Source organism: Exophiala aquamarina (assembly GCF_000709125.1).
Source record: "Exophiala aquamarina CBS 119918 chromosome Unknown aczIA-supercont1.25, whole genome shotgun sequence".
In the NCBI taxonomy this organism is placed as follows: domain Eukaryota; kingdom Fungi; phylum Ascomycota; class Eurotiomycetes; order Chaetothyriales; family Herpotrichiellaceae; genus Exophiala; species Exophiala aquamarina.
Genome location: NW_013550563.1, coordinates 274374 through 292038, shown reverse-complemented (window position 1 = coordinate 292038; position 17665 = coordinate 274374). Strand labels below are relative to the sequence as shown.

At 36.5% G+C, this 17665-nt stretch overlaps 2 protein-coding genes across 2 annotated transcripts; one reads left to right on the top strand and one right to left on the bottom strand.

The window, feature by feature from the left end:
* Positions 1–11507: 11507 nt before the first annotated feature.
* On the bottom strand, positions 11508–13246 carry A1O9_12702 (uncharacterized protein; the record flags this gene model as incomplete). The annotated part of the gene is made up of 6 exons (XM_013398488.1): positions 11508–12047; positions 12113–12242; positions 12303–12438; positions 12486–12758; positions 12811–13101; positions 13150–13246. The coding sequence occupies 6 exons, from the start codon at positions 13244–13246 to the stop codon at positions 11508–11510; spliced, it is 1467 nt and encodes a 488-aa protein (XP_013253942.1).
* Positions 13247–13956: 710 nt separating this feature from the next.
* A1O9_12701 (uncharacterized protein) lies at positions 13957–15988 on the top strand (the record flags this gene model as incomplete). The annotated part of the gene is made up of 3 exons (XM_013398487.1): positions 13957–14189; positions 14243–14901; positions 14964–15988. The coding sequence occupies 3 exons, from the start codon at positions 13957–13959 to the stop codon at positions 15986–15988; spliced, it is 1917 nt and encodes a 638-aa protein (XP_013253941.1).
* Positions 15989–17665: the final 1677 nt, after the last annotated feature.

Here is a 17665-nt window from a genome sequence, read left to right as displayed (position 1 = left end):
ACTTAATACTAGTATTTAAAAATTTCTTAATAAAGAGTTCTACGAGCTAAAGGATAGAACTATTAGAAGTTCGTCTACTAGGGCTATAGAATCTATATAACGACGGTTTAAAAATTTATCTATAATAGGGGCTAAGGTATAGAATACTAAGCTAATTATAATTCTAGCTAACTTAAAGAAACGACTAATCCTATATAGTTCAACGCTTAGCCTCTTAAGTCTATTAGGACCGAAGAGACTAAATAGGAATTCTACGCTAATCTAAATAGTAGGAGCTAAGGTAGAATACGAAATTTAAAGGATCTTTTAAGGAAATTAAGTCTTAAAGGAAGTAATAATAAACCGAGTCTTTTAGAGCTATCTAATTAAGAGCCTAACGGTAATATAGGAAGTTCTATAGAAATTAATAGTTAGGTAGATAGAGAGAAGAGTTAATAACGGAGAAGAAGGATTAATTAACGACAACGAGAAGAATATATTTACGAGTTTTTCTAGGCTCTAGCTTATTAGTATTACTTTAGAACTATATATAAGTATAGCTAATTATAAGGTAAAGAGTAAGAATAAAAGTAGAATAGTTAACGAGCTTAGGTAGATATTCTATAAGTTTACGATAATAATTACGCTTTCCTATACCGATCTACGAAGCGATGTAGGGTACTAAACGATAATCTAGGTAAGCCTAAATAACTACTATAATAAGTACGGTAATTTAAACTAGAAGATTCGTAGTAGTAACGTACGATACGGAGGCTAGAGTCTTTAAATTAAGGACCTAGGCACTCTAGAAATTAGAAGATAGAGAACTAGGTAGCTAAACGGCTCTATTATACTAATAGCTATTGCCGCCATTAGAGGATATAATAATAACTAAGTCTATATTATACTATACTATATATAGAATATAATTAAATAAGATAAACGTTATAAACTATAGGGAGGAAATAGAGACTAGACTCGTACTATTATTATTAATAAGAATCTACATTAGTTTTTAATTATCTAGAAACTAACTAAGGGAGAAAGAGGAGGTAAAGTCTTTTATCTCGACTCTATCTACGACTATAAGAAGGAGAAGAATAATAAGAACTTAATTTATCTCTACTCGTTATTAATTACCGAAGGATATCTACTAGAAGATATTATTATTAGCGATATAAAAAGTAAGAAGCAATAGAATACTAGCGACTATAGGCTATAGATAATAATAAATTTTCGAGTATTCTATTATAGTAAGGATCTATAAGTAGTGTAAATCGATATAGGGACGAGGGTAGAGGTAGTAGATATAATTACTAAAGAAGTTAAGAACTAGAAGATAAATCTATTCTTCCCGGAGAAGGCTTTTATACTAGGCGAGATAGAGGATTTTAACACGTCTACTAGGGGGAAGAAGGTTATAGTTGTCGATCCTAAGGATTTAATTAAGGCTAATGTATAATCTATTAGGAGTAAGATCGAAATACGATTAAAGAAGTAACTACTAAAGTAGAGGGGGCTAGACTATATAACTATATAGCCGAATAATTTAGGGGGTGCGAGGACGGTTTATTATATATTATTTTATTTATATTACTTTAAGAATACGGTGCTAGAACGTTACGATTATAGTATAGATATTTCTTTTACTACTAGTTAACTATAATTTCGTTTCGTTTAGTATTTCGTTTAAAGCTCTTTACTCTTTATAAGGTAAACGGCTTATATAAGTCATCGAGAGGGACTATTATATCGTTAATCTCGACGTTACTCTCTAAGTTTTCTCTTACGGCAACCGGTACTACGGCCTTAAGTCAACGGAAAGAACATCTAAATACTAGCTATAAAGAATTATTCTTAATACGATACGATTACTTAGTATCACGATATTTCTACGGGAGCGAGGTAATTTCTCTACGAGTTAGCTAGCGAGCCTATAGTTCTAGGCATTATAGATGTACTTAAGAGGATTCTCTAAGTAGTGAAGCGGGGAGGGATATATTAGGGCTCGAGGCGCTTAGTCATAAGAAAAGAGAGAAGGGGCCTTAGTATAGAAGAATAAGTAAGGGAGGAAGAAAGTAGACGATAGAAGAGATAAGTAACGCGAGGAGGAGTAACCTAATATACGCGAGCTTACGTTAAATATTAGATAGTAGTTATAAGAGCATAGTTTATAGAATTAAGAGCGTTTTTCCTTCTACGAGTTCGGCTGTATAACTATATAGCCTAAATTTTAGTAGTAGTAACCTTTACGAATAAAGCCATTATAGCTTTATATACGTCTATTGCGAGAAGTCTTAAAAGTATAGTCCTTTGGCGGGCTTAAGACTATAGAGATCGATAGCGTTACTATTCCTCCGCTGACATAGGTGAGTAAAGAGTATCGTTTTAGTTGTAGCTACTATAGTGTTCGTTTTAACGTCGATTGGTTCTTATCCTACGGTCCTGGAAGAGAGAGAAACCCTAGTAACGCAGCCCTGCCCCCTTATCCGACCTATAGGATAGGCGAGAATATATACCGATTCAATCTTAATATAATAGTACGATTAACGAGGCTATAATAGCCTCTCGTACTATCTATACCCTTAAATAAATAGGATCTATAGCTAACTACTACTCGAAATTTAAGAAACTAGTAAAGAAACTAGAATATATAGACGATAATATCTTTAAGGATATATTTTATAATAGATTAAAGAAGGAAGTTAGGAAGGAAATAATAGAACGCCTAGAAACCTATAAAGATATAGTAGATAAGGCTATTAAACTTAATAATCGACTATACGAACTATATATAGAAGATAATTAAAGAAGAAGCTTAGGAAAATAAGGGTATCGAGGGTATCGATATTCTCCGCGAGCTAATACGAAACGCCTACGAGACTACGAAGACCCTATAGACCTAGACGCGATAGAACGTTATAATACTCGACGAATAGGCCTAGGTAGAGGCCGAAATATAGGGCGAAAGGTTATAGAAGGACGAGATCGAGAGAAGGAAAGATAAAGAAAGGAAAACCTATACTACGAATATAGTAAGCTCGAATACTATATACGCGATTATCTAGAAAAGAAAAGCGCTCGAGGACTATATATAATAAATATATAGAGCGGTAGTATAGATAGCTTAATAGCGAAAAAGGCCGATACTATTAAAGAAACTTAAAGACCTACCGAGGGTAAGAATAAACTAGTATAGAAGGACTATTAAGAATCGGATAACCCTCGAGGATTAGGTAAGTTAGATACTAAGCTATTAGAAGAAGAATTCTAGTTAAGATATTAGACTAAGAAATCTAAGGAACTTAAGCGTAAAACTTAAAAGAAAGAAAAGTTCGACGAACTTCTAAAGGAAGAATAATAGAGTAAAGTAATATATAATACGAGGAGAACTATCGTAAAATATACTTAAGAATTATAGTATTTCTACTACGAGAACGACTATTAATTCTATTTAGCTTTAAAGACCGAAAAATAGTAGTTTCTATATAAAAATAGAGGAAGTATAAAGCCTCGGAAATAGGAATAGAGAATCTAGGAAATCCTAGCTATAATAATAGCTAATTTCGAAAAAGAAACGGTACTTATAAATATAGATAACTATACGATAATTAGAATAAGATTCTAGAAGATAGTTAACGGAGTTATAGTATTAGATAGAAGAATAACGTAGAAAACGTTTAGGACGGCGTTAATCTATAAGTATCGAGCCCGAGGATATTAATAATATAGATATATCTATACGTATACGGAAGATAGAGAACTATATTAACTAAAAATTTAGCGAGAAGAAAACGAATAGATATCGATAGACGAGATATTACGATAATATAAGAACTCTATAGAATTCTATATATATTTCTAGGATAGAAGGGAAGAAGAAACTCTATATCGTTATAACCTAGGCGCTACTCCTAGGAGAAAATAAAAATATATATAAATCTAGAAATATAACGACTATAAATACTCTCTATAAGCCGAATATATATACGATATATATAACGGAGAAGCTTACTTTATAACCTTTAAAGGACTAGATAAAGGAGTAATCTATACGAAAGGATAGTTAGTTTAGCTTAAATAAGAACTATTTAGTTTTAGGACGGTAACGCTACTACCGCCTTACTATAATATATCTATAATAGAAAAAGGACCCGCGAATAAGATTTTACTAAATAAGCTCGACCTAATAATTATTCGAACCTACTACTAGGTAGTAGGACTAGCTAAAAACCCCGGAATATAGTATAATCCTCTAGGATAACCGAAGAAAGAAAGAACCTATATAATAATCTATAAATATACCTAGAATAAATACGAAGATAAAGAAAATAGCTATACGTACGACTATATAGACTACGTATTTCCTTTTCTATTTAGAGAAGGAAAAAATAATAATTAATCGGAAGAATTACGATAGTAGCTAAATAAATACGAGAAAATAAGACTATAGAGAATAACGTATATCTACCTTAACGACGTTATACTAATAGAGGAAGAAAGTAAGGTAGTAGTATCGGAATATTATCTTATAGTATTTATTATTAACTACTATTAGGTAAGTATTAAAGACGATATTAAGAAATTAATATTCTACCCTAGCGAACTAAGATAATTAACTCGAAGGCTAGTTAGCTTAAACGAATACTACGACTTAAAATATCTAGCGGTAGCTTCTTACTATTTATACGATATAGTAGGAAGTAAAGTAGTACGTTACGACCTACTAGTATAAACGATTAGAGGAATATAGGTACGACTAGTATTCCTCGATAATAAAGAAGAAGAATAGAAGGAAGTAAACGTAGAAGAATCGGGCGAAGATTTCGACGTATCGTTAGAAGAAGAAGAAAAATATTACGTAGCTAAGGTTACGAGAAATTAGATTAAGATTATAATAAAGTACTAGAAATATAGTAAATATACGAAATATACTAGCGAGACCGAAAGATATTTCTATATCTATTACGATCCTAGGATAAAACTATAAGAATAATAGAACGAAATTAATATATTATTTTACTAGGATTACGAATATAACTAAGTACTAATAGTATATATATATACGTAGGAACTAACTTATAAATAGATTATAGTTAACCTCGACTAAGAAAACGTAAAGAAGATCTAGAGAATAGAAGCTTCGACTATAAGGGACTTATATACGATATAGGAAGATAAAAAAGAAAATACGCCTTATATCGATAGATAAGTAGACTCGACGTACCTATTCGATTACTTTAGCTACGCGGAAAGAAGCTACCTATAGTACTTTAAGATATACTAATACCTATAGAATATAAGTCCTAATTAACTCCGAATTCCGATTAGTAAGATAATATATCGATCGATAAATAAGTATAACGAATATACTTATATAGTAGAATTAAGACTATACGTATATTTAAAAAACGATAAGGGAATAACCTATTAAGGCTAGATTACTTACGATAATAGCCTTAGACTCTATATAAGTTAGATAGGGGTAAGGCGGAATATATAGTTTTTACGGTCGTTCTATAGAACCTTTCTATACGACTTATAGTAGACTTTAGAGTAAACGAAAATTATATCTTATACTACGTAGTATAAAGGTTAAAAGACTACGTAAAGGTAAAGATAGAACTATATCGACTTATAATAGTAGATAGATCGCTAGTAGAGTTTAAGGACGAATAAGTAAGGAAAGAACTACGATAGGTCGAACTAATAATAGAAAACTATTAAGAAAGAATAACTCTAGATATAATAGCGATAAAATATAACGCTATACTAGAAATAGGATAGCTAGAAAAATATAACCCTTAAATAAACTAGAAAATAAGAAAATTCGAATTTCCGAATTATAGTTACGAAATAAAAATAGAAGATCGATTATTTTTAAAGGTCTCCTTCGTAAAAGCGATATAGATACGACTAAGAAGTAGAGTATTAGCTTAAATTAATATCGAAGAGCTACCCTCGAAATATACGAAATATAAAGAACTATTTATAGAAAAGGAAGGTAAGGTAGTACTTCTAGAATACTAGCCTTAGGATTATAGAATACCTATAAAAGAAGGAGAAATACTTAACTATAAGGAATAGTTAAAATTACTTTTAAAGAAAGAAGAAGACTTCCTAAAGAACTATATCGAGAAACTAGAAGTAAAGGGCTTAGTAAGAAGGAGCTAACTAAAGGTAGAAAAGTATAGATTTATATTCTATAGTATATTCTTCGTAATAAAGAAGGATAGATTACTACGACTATATATTAACTATAGACTACTTAATAATAAAACTATTAAGGACTATTATTCTATTCTTCGATAGAATAAGCTATAGAATCGCCTCTTAGGCGTAGTATAGTTTACCGCGTTAAATACTAGAAACGCCTATTATCTAATTAGAATAGCTATCGAAGAAGAGTAGAAAACGGTATTTCGAATAAGATAGGAAGTCTACGAATTCCTAGTTATACCTTTTAGACTTACTAATATACTATTAACGTTCTAAGAATTTATAAATAATACTTTAAGAAAATATTTAGATATATTCGTTATTATATACCTTAACGATATTCTAATCTTCTTAAGGACTTACGAGAAATATATAGAGTATATAAAGAAAGTAATAGAAAAGCTAAAGGAAAATAAAATTCTACTTAAGCTATCTAAATACGAATTCTATAAGAATAGTATTAGATTTCTAGGCTATATTATATCTTCGAAAGGACTCGTACCGAACTAAGAAAAAGTTCGAGCTATCGACGAATAACTAGAACTAACGATAGTTAAGGAAGTATAGGCGTTCTACGAATTAATTAATTATTATCGAAAGTTTATAAGGAACTTCTCGAAAATCGTAGTACTAATTACTAACTTAACTAAGAAAGAAATAACCTTTAATTTTAGGGAAAAATATAAGAACGCCTTTAAAGAGCTAAAGCGGAGGATAATAATTATACTAATTTTATATATTTTCGATTTAGAAAAGGAAGTAATCGTAGAAATAGACGCCTTAGATAAAGTAATAGAAGGCTATCTTAAATAGAAAGACGAATAAGAGAAGCTTTATCTAGTAGTATACTATTTAAGAAAGTTAAGCGGACTCGAGGTAAATTACGATATCTACGATAACGAACTACTCGTAGTAGTAGAATACCTAAAAATATAGAGAGTATATCTAGAGGGAGCTAAATACTTAATACGAATATACTCCGACTATAAGAACCTAACGTACTAGATAATAACTAAAGAACTTAATAGAAGATAAGTTAGATAGGCTAAAACTCTAGCCTCTTACGATTTTAAAATTATATATATTCGGGAAATAGAGAATATTATAGCCGACGCCCTTAGTCGAAGAATAGACTATATAGAAGGACTAGAACCGAAGCTAGTAGCGCTCCTAGAAAAAAGAGAAGATTACCTAATATATAAAAAAAAAATAGAAATAAAAATACTTACTACGCTAGAAATAGAACTAATAATAGAATAAAAGTAAAAAATTATATAAATAAGGTATAATAATAAAAGCGTAGAATACCTAGGTATTAATAAAATAATCGAATTAGTAATACGAGACTTTATCTAGACGGGAATAAGAAAAGACGTTAAGGAATACGTTAAGAATTACGATATATACTATAAAGCTAAATATTCTAGATATAAACTATACGACTTACTATAATTAGCGGAAAATATAGATAAAGTATAGTTAAGGATAGTAATAGACTTTATAGTTAAGCTACTACTATCGAGAGAATCTATAACGGGCGTAATATATAATAGTATACTTATAATAAACGATATACTAATAAAGTATATTTACCTACTACTATATAAGGAAGTATCGATAGTAGAGAAACTAGTATACGTAGTTACGAGGATAGTATTCGTATAATACGGAATACTAGAGGTTATTATTATAGATAGAAATAAACTATTTAATTTATAGTTCTAGTAGTCGTTAACCGACCTACTAGGAATTAAGTATAAAATATTAACGTCGTATTATTTATAGACGAATAAATAAACGGAAAGAACGAATTAGACGATAGAATAATACCTACGATACTATATAGATTACTAATAAAGGAATTAGGTCGAGTTATTACTAATAGCTTAATTCGCTTTTAATAATAATATATTAGTAATCGAAATATCGCCGTTCTTTACGAATTACGAGAGATACCTAGACTTTAAGAAAGAACCGTTAGGCGATAGACCTATAGCGGAAAAGGTAAGAATAAAAGTCGAGGACTTATATAAGTTATACTTTCTACTAAAAATAAAATTAGATAAAATATTAAAAATAACTATAAAAATAGTAAATAGAAAAAGATCTAAGGAACTAGACTTCCGAGAGGAGGAAATAGTTTACGTTAATATAAAAAATATAAAAATATAGAGACTAAGTAAGAAACTAGATTATACGAAAATTAGTCTATATCGAATTAGAAAGATACTAGAACTAGTCTTCTATAAGCTATACCTACTAGGAGGATTAAATATATATCTAGTATTCTATAAATTACTATTAGAAAAAGCTCTAGACGAAGCTAGACTAGGACCGATATATATCGACGAAGAAACCTAAGAACCCTATTATAATATAGAAACTATACTCTAGTATAGATAAGAAAATAACTAAATAAAATACCTAATTAGATAGTTAGGATATCTAGAAGAAGAAAATACTTAGGAACCGAAAATAAACCTTAATTCGAAACTTATTACCTAATATTACTAGCGGAGTAGTCTAGCTAAGAAGACTCTTCTATTAGGAAATTATTAGTTATTACGACGAAGTTAAACTCGCCGAGACCGTCGTTAACTAACTCTCTAAGGATCCGCGCTTTCCGATCTACTATCTCGCTCTACTTCTTAGTAATCTTCTCGAGGCGAACTTTAACTTTAAACTATTCGGTTTAGGTAGCGATAATACGACGAACTAGGCTAGCTAGTTTCTAGTATAGTTTCTCGTTCTTCTCTCGTAGCTCGCGTTTCTTATTCTCTAAGTAATCGAATTCGGTATTTAAGAAAGTACTACTATATATAATATTTTTTCGTATATAGACGGAATAACGGGAGTAACCCTTACGAATAATATATATTTTATACGCCTTAACGTATTAAGGATAAGGGACTATAGTTTTAAAGCTAAAACCGGAAAGTTTAATTTTAGCGGTAAGACGTCGGAGTTACTCGGATTTAGAGAGAGAGGCTTTAGAAGGTATAGTTAGCTATAGAAAGGAAGAAGGAGGATAGACCGCCTCGGGCGAATAATACTTACCTTATATACGTTAAGAGTAACGAATAGGAAGAGAGGGGAATAGTATTACGAACTAGGTTACTAAAAGGGTCGCTAAGAATAAGCTACTCGTACTTAGATAAAATAAGAAAGTTAGTCGATAGAGAACGAGGCTACGTTACGTAATAAGAGATAGACTATAGAGGACTATAGACTATAAGTCTAGTCTAAGTAAGTCTATAGTCTAGACTAGTATTATATATATACGCTCCTTTACCTAGATAAGTATAGTTTATAGTTAACTTCGTTAGTAATCCTATACCTATATTTTAGGATATAGTCCGACGAATAAGTATTCCCTTTATTATCCTAGTTAATACTCTAGTACCTATTCTATTAAGGAACCCTATCTTAGTTAGAACTACTTATAGCTCGGATTATAATATTTTAGTATATTATTCGTAAGCTAATAGAATAGTAGAAGTAGGCTATAAATCGATCGTTAAGGCTCTTTCTAAGATATTAAAATAGAATAGATCTAACTAGATATCTTACTTATACGCGGTACTTTAAGTAGACCGTATAATAGTAAGGAGTAGTACTAGACTTACTTCCTATAAAGTAGAGTTTCTTAATAGACTAATACTTCTAATTAAGCTAGGTATTATAACTTAGAATATTTTAAACTAGGAAGTAGTGAAAGGTCGTAAAGAGTTAATTACTTTTCGTATAAGAGCGTTATAAATAAGAGAAGAAGATCTAGAAGAGGTTAAACTTCGTCTTAGGAGGGTAAGAGAGTAGGGAAAAGAGAGTTTTAATTAGAGGAAATAGATAAGAAAAGAAGAAATTAAAGTTAGTTACTTAGTATTAATCTATAATACGTTCTTAAAAGAGGCTAAGCTATAGTTTCGCTAGCTCGGACCGTATAAGGTAACGGCGATTAATAGAGAATATAGATCGTATACTCTCTTAGAGCTTAACGAATTATAGATAAGAGCGAGGTACCTAGCTAATCGAGTAAAGAGGTTTTATATACGGAACGAAATAAATCTATTTCTTAAAATAGACGGTAAGTAGACTAGACTAAGGTCTATAACTATATAACTAGAGTAAGAAACTAGCTACGTAAGTAACGAGGCTAAGGAGGAGGAAGCGAAAGGCGACGAAGAAGAGATATAGCTAGGGATCTTTCGTTTTCTAAGAGTTAAGATCTATTATAATCCGAGCTACGAGTAGTTCTAACTAAGGTAGGGTTCCTTAATAGAGTAGATATAAGAGTATTAACTAGGATAATAAAGGGAATATTTAATCGTCGGACTATATCCTAAAATATAGGTATAGGATTACTAACGAAGTTAACTATATTCTATCTTAACGAAGATAGTAAGCGTATATATATATATTACTAGTAGCTCTCCCTAGATCTTATAGCTCTCCCTAGATCTCTTAAGATCCATAAGATCTAAGGGATTCAGTAGATCTAGCCTTACCTAGTCACGTAATATAGCCTCGTTCTCCATCGGCTAACTTCCTTCCCTAGGTAGGTGCATTGATTCCCTTGGTAACCTTTCAAGTGACCTAGTTCGTAATACTTAAGCCTCGTGTATATTAATAGCCAAAATATCCCGATTGTCGAGAAGATCGAAAACGCATAGGTTGTTAATGGCGTGGCTACCTTCGACGCCTTCTTCCCGTACAACGAGAACCTTCTTAATGGGTTGACTATTGCCGCATTGACGAATAGCTCCGGCCCCTTTACTAGTGCTGAAGACGTAGCTAAAGTCACCATTACCGGTCCTGGACTTATTGAGATCTTGTAAAAGACTCGAATTTAGAAGGGGATCGTAATATTGTACGAGGAAATTTGCGATGAGTGATTCACTGGCCAAGAAAATGGCTCCGGGACAGAGATAACACTAGGTATAGGTTTCCGGTTATAGATAATATTATCGTTTTGGTTTGGGGACACAACTACTTTATTACGGCGCTTTTATTGTAATATTCATTCAGATCTTAATAAATTTACGTTCATTTCAAAGGTCGTTTAATAATTGTATGGATAAAGCTAGCATGTCCGAGAGAAGAATTCGGAATATACGTCCACGAGCTCTTAATGAACTCTTGAGTTGGTCTTTTTGGGGAAAAAGACGGCCATAGGACGTAGACTGTCCAAGCCGATTATCGCCACTAGTATGCAAATAAATGACATGCTCATAAGAAAGGGCGTTATACCTGCTCCGTCATGGTCCCGCTATAGATCTAAGGTTTGTTACTGGTTCATATCGGTCGTCTTCTTAAACTTCGGCTGACTTGGGGAAGATCTGATCGCGGCCTTCCAGCTCAGGAGAAGACTCAGCGCTCGTAGTCAGCACGCTGTTGTCTTTCCCATAAAAAACGCCACGCTCAATCTCGTCAATAGTGCGACCTTTTGTCTCAGGGATCAGGAGAGTCACAGCGGCACATAGGGCCATGATGCCCGCGAGAAATCCGAGAACGCCTGGAAGGCCGATGGCGTCAGTCAAAGAGCCAAATGCAAAAGATGTGACGATAGCGCCGGCTTTCCCTGAAGCGGCGGCGATGCCATGAGCGGTGCCTCGGACACGGGTGGGAAAGACCTCGACAGGTAAGAGGAAGGTCGAAACGTTTGGCCCCATGTTCAGGACAAGTTGAGACAGAGTGAAGATGGTGACGAGTCCTCCAGTAGAAGTGTGGTTGGATACGCTGGCCCAGATAGCATAGAGAATGACGACGCCAACACTGCACCAGAATTGTTGACTGACTCTTCCGACAAGGTCGGGCAGAAAGATACCAATGTAGAATCCAGGAAGGTATCCCTGACACAATTTTATCAGCTTGAGTGTAGATGAGGTGATTGTGAAGTTGGTAACTAGGTACTAACAGCAGAAGAAACGATGATGTTACCAACGGCCGTATTCCACAGAGTGCCCCACGGTGTGTCGGCTTTGCCGTAGCCAATCTTCGATAGCACGATAGACTGGTTCAGGTTGATCCCGTAGAATGCAATGTCACTAGCATGAAGTCAGTGGACCAAAACACAAATGCATCAGAAACTCTTCAAGGGAACTCACAAGAGGAACCAGGCTGCACTGACACCAAACAGTACTTTGGCGTGTTTCCATTCGGAGAAGTATTCTCTGAAATCTCGCCATTGCTGATGAAGGCCTCGCTGGCCATTGTGTTTCAGAGACGTCTCCTTTGCAACATCTATAGGGTGGTCAGCACTGAGTATGGGCACGCAGATTTTGTCATACAATTTTCATAGGGCTTGCTTTCAGGCATCGTCAAGCGAAAGTATAAGGTGCAGGTGGGAGGAATGAGGCCAATGCCAAAGAGCAACCGCCAGACCCATTGAAGGTGGTGGATATTCTTGTTGACCGAGGACTTGAATGCGGCTAGAAGCACCAGGTAGACGATGCTTGAAGTCATACTGCCAAGACCAATGAAGGAAAAGATTGTTGCCACAAATTTCGCACGGGATCCCATTGGAGTGTGTTCAGCAGATAGGGACGAAGTCATTGGATAATCTGAAACGCATCAGCCAGCTGCTTTTTGGTTTTCCGTCAATGATCAACTTACCTCCTCCAGTACCGAATCCAGTCACGATGCGGAAGACAGTCATCCAGGCAAGTACGCTTTCGTGAGAAATGTGGCCCCATGGCATGAGAATGACCATCAAAGTACCGAAGATTGTGAACATGAGTTCTTTCCCATAGATCCTGTGGCGCCCGAGAGCATCACCAAAGACTCCAAAGCCGACTTGACCACACACCATGCCAATAGCGAGGCCAGACTTGATAAGATCCCCAGATATAGTGGGAATTTTGTTCTTCTCGTCATCGAAGTAGAGGTAGCCGATTATTGGGACGACTGGGATGAGTTAGAAAAGACCTGCTATATGGATGATGAAACTCTCACCAAGTCCAATGGAAATGTTCAAGTACCCATCACCGAAGAGGCCAACTCCTGCAACGATCAAGAACTTCAGCTTGGAGAAGTACGACGAGGAAGGCATTCTGTTGGTAATCTGAGGTGTACTGTGTCAAGTAGCGGACTGTCTATTGTCTGTGATAATGGCTGAACTCGACTTGACTCTGCTGAAGTGCCTTGTCGAGGTTCAACTTCCCCGGCTCGACTGGCTCTAGATATATCAATTCCTGGTTATACAAGGGGGTTCACTCAGCCTTGTTCGACCTCGGGCCAAGCCCCGTCGCGGCATAACGAGATATCGAGATGGAAGAAAAATGATATGTGAGCATGGAAGACCAAAACGAATGGAGCTTCCGAGGCTCAACACGTGCAAGAGTTGTCAAATGATGGAGACCAATGAGATGATAGAAGGTAGAACGTGAGACATCGAAACCTCTTTTTCTGCGGCATGAAGCCCGCAGCCCAGACATGGAGGCCTCGTTTGACTCCATATTACATATCGGAGGTCGAGCGATGGCCAGGCAGGGAAATGGATCAGGCGAAAAAGAGACGGTGGACAGAGTCTTGGTGGCCGTTGATACCTTGAAGCAGGGAGAATAATTGTTCCGTTGGGCCAATCGGCGTCGGGTCATTCGCACGTGGATGCCTGGAATTTTTGCTGGTGATTGGCCAATGTCCGACGACAACATAATCACATCAAACGATGCCGCCATGAGTAACTCCGAGCCATCATGTTCATAGACATGGCTGTGATCACCTTCTCATGCTCTTACAGCCAGGTCTGCCCGGATCGCAATGGATGCCGACATAGAGGCCGGCTCGTCCGCCGCGCAGGCTTTGCGGGAGTCTTTCGGTGATCGTAAACCCATCGACATCAGCCGAAAAATTACTGCCTGTGTAGCCTGCCGGAAACAGAAAATCAAATGTCACATGACAGACGGCACACCACCATGCACGCGATGTAGGAAGAGGGGATTGTCATGCGTGGTAAATCGAAGTTTGCAGATGATCTTGGAGGGCGACGTGGCGTAAGTGAAACACCTAAGCATGATTCGACCCTGACTGACACTGGTGTCAAAAGCTGGAAGGCCAACATTGAGCAGAAGCTACGACAACTCGAGGATGATATCGGCAGACTCAACCAACAATGCAATGTTTCCGCATCAAATAGTTCGACATACGTTAGTCCTCAGGAAAATAGTACTCCGGCTCAAATACAGGGAGCTTCGGGGGGAGTCATGCCCGCCCCGACACAGCACCAGCATCGACAGGAGAAGCAACAAAACGAGTCAAGCTGGGAAGTTGTGATGGACTTGAACAGAGGTCCCGGTGTCGTGCCTGCATCGGTTGTCTCTGAGGTTTCTGACGCTTCGCCCAGTGTCTTCCGAAGTCAAATGGCTGGTGAATTCGACATTATAGATTGCGGGGTTATCAGCATGGTCGACGCCGAATCCTTCTTTACGCTATATTATCAGCGCCTGGATCACTTCCTCTACAGAATCTTGGACGAGCATGATTCATTGGCAAGTGTCAGGAAGAGCTCGCCTCTTCTGACTGCCGCAATCTGTGCCGTCGGAGCCCTTCATACACCCTCTTCGCACTATCAAGCATGCTACCAACACTTTGTCAATTTGGCGTCGACAAGAATGTTCTCAAAGAGAAACAATCACGACGATGTGAGGGCTCTTTGTATCGGCGCTTTCTGGCTAAGTGATATTTCATGGACATTGGTTGGCACAGGTAGGCGACCCGCTTCTGACCTCGCGCTATACTTTTACTGACTGATCCGACCACGTAAACAGCCGCCCGTCTTGCTGGAGAACTGAACTTACATCGATGCATACCTAAAGCCCCGCATGAGAAAAAGGCTTGCTACCTCCGCACTCGTCTTTACTATCTCGTCTTTGTTTGCGATCATCATTTCTCAATTACGTACGGGAGACCACCGCTGACCCGCGACTTCGGCTCAGTCACTCCGCCAAGTGAATTTTTGAAATCCGAGTTTGCCACCGAGGAAGACGCTCGACTTGTCAGTCAGGTCGAAGTCTGGACTATCACCACTCGTGTCTTTGACCAATTTAGCCTTGACCCAGAAGCTCATTTGTCCGAGCAATTAACCCCTCACATTCGCCGACTGAGTATCGCCCTGGACACGTGGAGAGCAGACTGGCAGGAACGCTTCGGGTACAACTCTTGTGTCGGAAACTACCCACGGAAAGGAGTAGGCTTACATTACCATTTTGCAAAGCTATATCTATGTTCCCACGTATTCCGACGGGCACCTTCACCAAATGATGAACAAGTCCAACTTGACTCTGACCTGGAAGAATTTGCGAACATGGCCATTCATTCTGCAACATCAATCCTAGCTGTCATTGTCGCAGATCAGGAGATACAATCCTATATACAAGGATTGCCTGCGTACTTCGACACTATGATTGCATTTGCTTTTATCTTCCTATTAAAAGTCACCATCAAGAACCCATTGAGCCTTAGAATCGACAAAGAACCCATCATGGAGACTCTGGATAGCTTGGTAAAAGTACTAAAGAATATTACAGCAAGCATGCACCCTCGGCATTTGTTGACTAGCATTGCAAGCAGCATGCAGAAGCTTCTGGAGTGTTTCTCACAGCGGCCTCCCATACCTGAAGGAGACATATCATCACAGCCTGTGGCTCCTGGTGGCCCATCTGTTTCCTTCGACCCAGATGCCCAATGGTTGAGTCCGACGGATGCGATGTTTCTTGAGAATTACGACTTTTTCTACTCTCCTGGTGCGGAATTCAACTTCGACCTAGACTTGAACTCAATGCAGACACATTGAACTTTGCCGCAAGTCGGCCACCCATGTAATAAGACACCCCGTGTAATGTGACACGCCTCGATATTGCCACCCCAACCGCCATTTTATGAATTGTCCATTCTATAGAGTCATTGACACTAAATTGATGTATAAATAGTGTAAGTATGTCATTCAACTATCTATTCCGCGTAGAATTCCTAGTATTTGCCTACGTGGTAGACCTCGCTGTCGCCTCTAAAGCCTCCATACCCTGCCTAGCCTACCTAATTATCTCGATACTCGCAAAGACCTTATTATAGTCGATTGCGACTCGCCGTTACCTTATAGTAGTTAGCTTATTTAGTTGTATACGCTAAATAGTGAGTTCCTACGATTTTAGGGCAATATCCTATTATAGTCGATTAAATGCCTTGCTCGTTTTTTAAAGTAGTCGACGCACTAGACGAGAAAGTATCTCCTAGGCTGAAATCGAGTCTATTTCTCGTCGTACTTACTATCGAGTAAGTAGCGTATAAATATTATACGATACGTACTAAGCTTACCTACGTAACGGAGGTGTAGTTAGTAGTATTTACTTATTTTAAAGGTTTTATAGAACTTAATAAGATCGAATAACTTTATAAGGGTTCTATAGATAGATACTAGTCGTATTCTATTCCGCGCGGATACGAAATAATAAAAGGCCTTTATTACTTACTTTTTTATAGGATTTAAGAAACTTACTCTTCTTTACGACCGAGGTGTCGTCATACCTAGCTAGGTTAGCGATTTCGTCTCGATATCGATATGTAAGGAGCGAAAAGTAAATAAGATTAAGTAGCTATAGAATATAACTTAAATAAGGTATTAAATAGACTAGAGTAATTTAATTTATATAATATTCCTATATAAACTCGTACGTCGTATAACTTTTATGTCCATCGAGTAGAAGTAGTCGATAGTCGTCCGTTACCGTTTATAGGATGAATATTTAACGTAGCTAGGCTAATCTAATATTATTTAAGGTCTATCTATTAGGTAAAACCGTATAGGAGTAGTTAGGAGTGTTAGGGTTAGTAAACTAGGTCGTTTAGAGCGCTTTTCCTCTAAATATAACGAGACATTATAGCCGACGGTTAATTACTAAGATTATCTCGATAATAGAGATCTATTTACGGTTTTCCAGTATTACCTTATTCGATGAGGTAGTAGTTATCTTACTAACTACTACTTAGTTACTATGAACACCGAATATAATGCCTATTTTATCTATATTATAGATATTATTCTAGGAAACGCGATATTTCTCTAGGATAGCATTAAAAAGCTTAAACTAGCGATTTAAGGACTTAGGAGTAGTACTTTAAAGATGTAGGCTATAGATCTTTTTACCTACTTTAGAATAAACCGTAATATCTAATTATGACCGATACTTAATGACTCTATAGAATCGTCTCAAATAATAACGACGAAATCTTGTATTTAAGTAAAGCTAGGAGGGTGTCCTTGTACCTTAAGGTCAAGTATCCACCCTACAAGTATTTGCTCTTGCTCATTTGATAGTAGTTACTGTGGTTCACGAGCAATTACTCGTGAAATACCACCTTGTAGTCGACGACTAAGACTAACTCGACTAACGTCATTAGCCGCCGCAGCAGCGCGAATACTAGTGTATCGACGAGTTTAGTAGTCGGATATCGCTTGGAGCATTCTCATCTC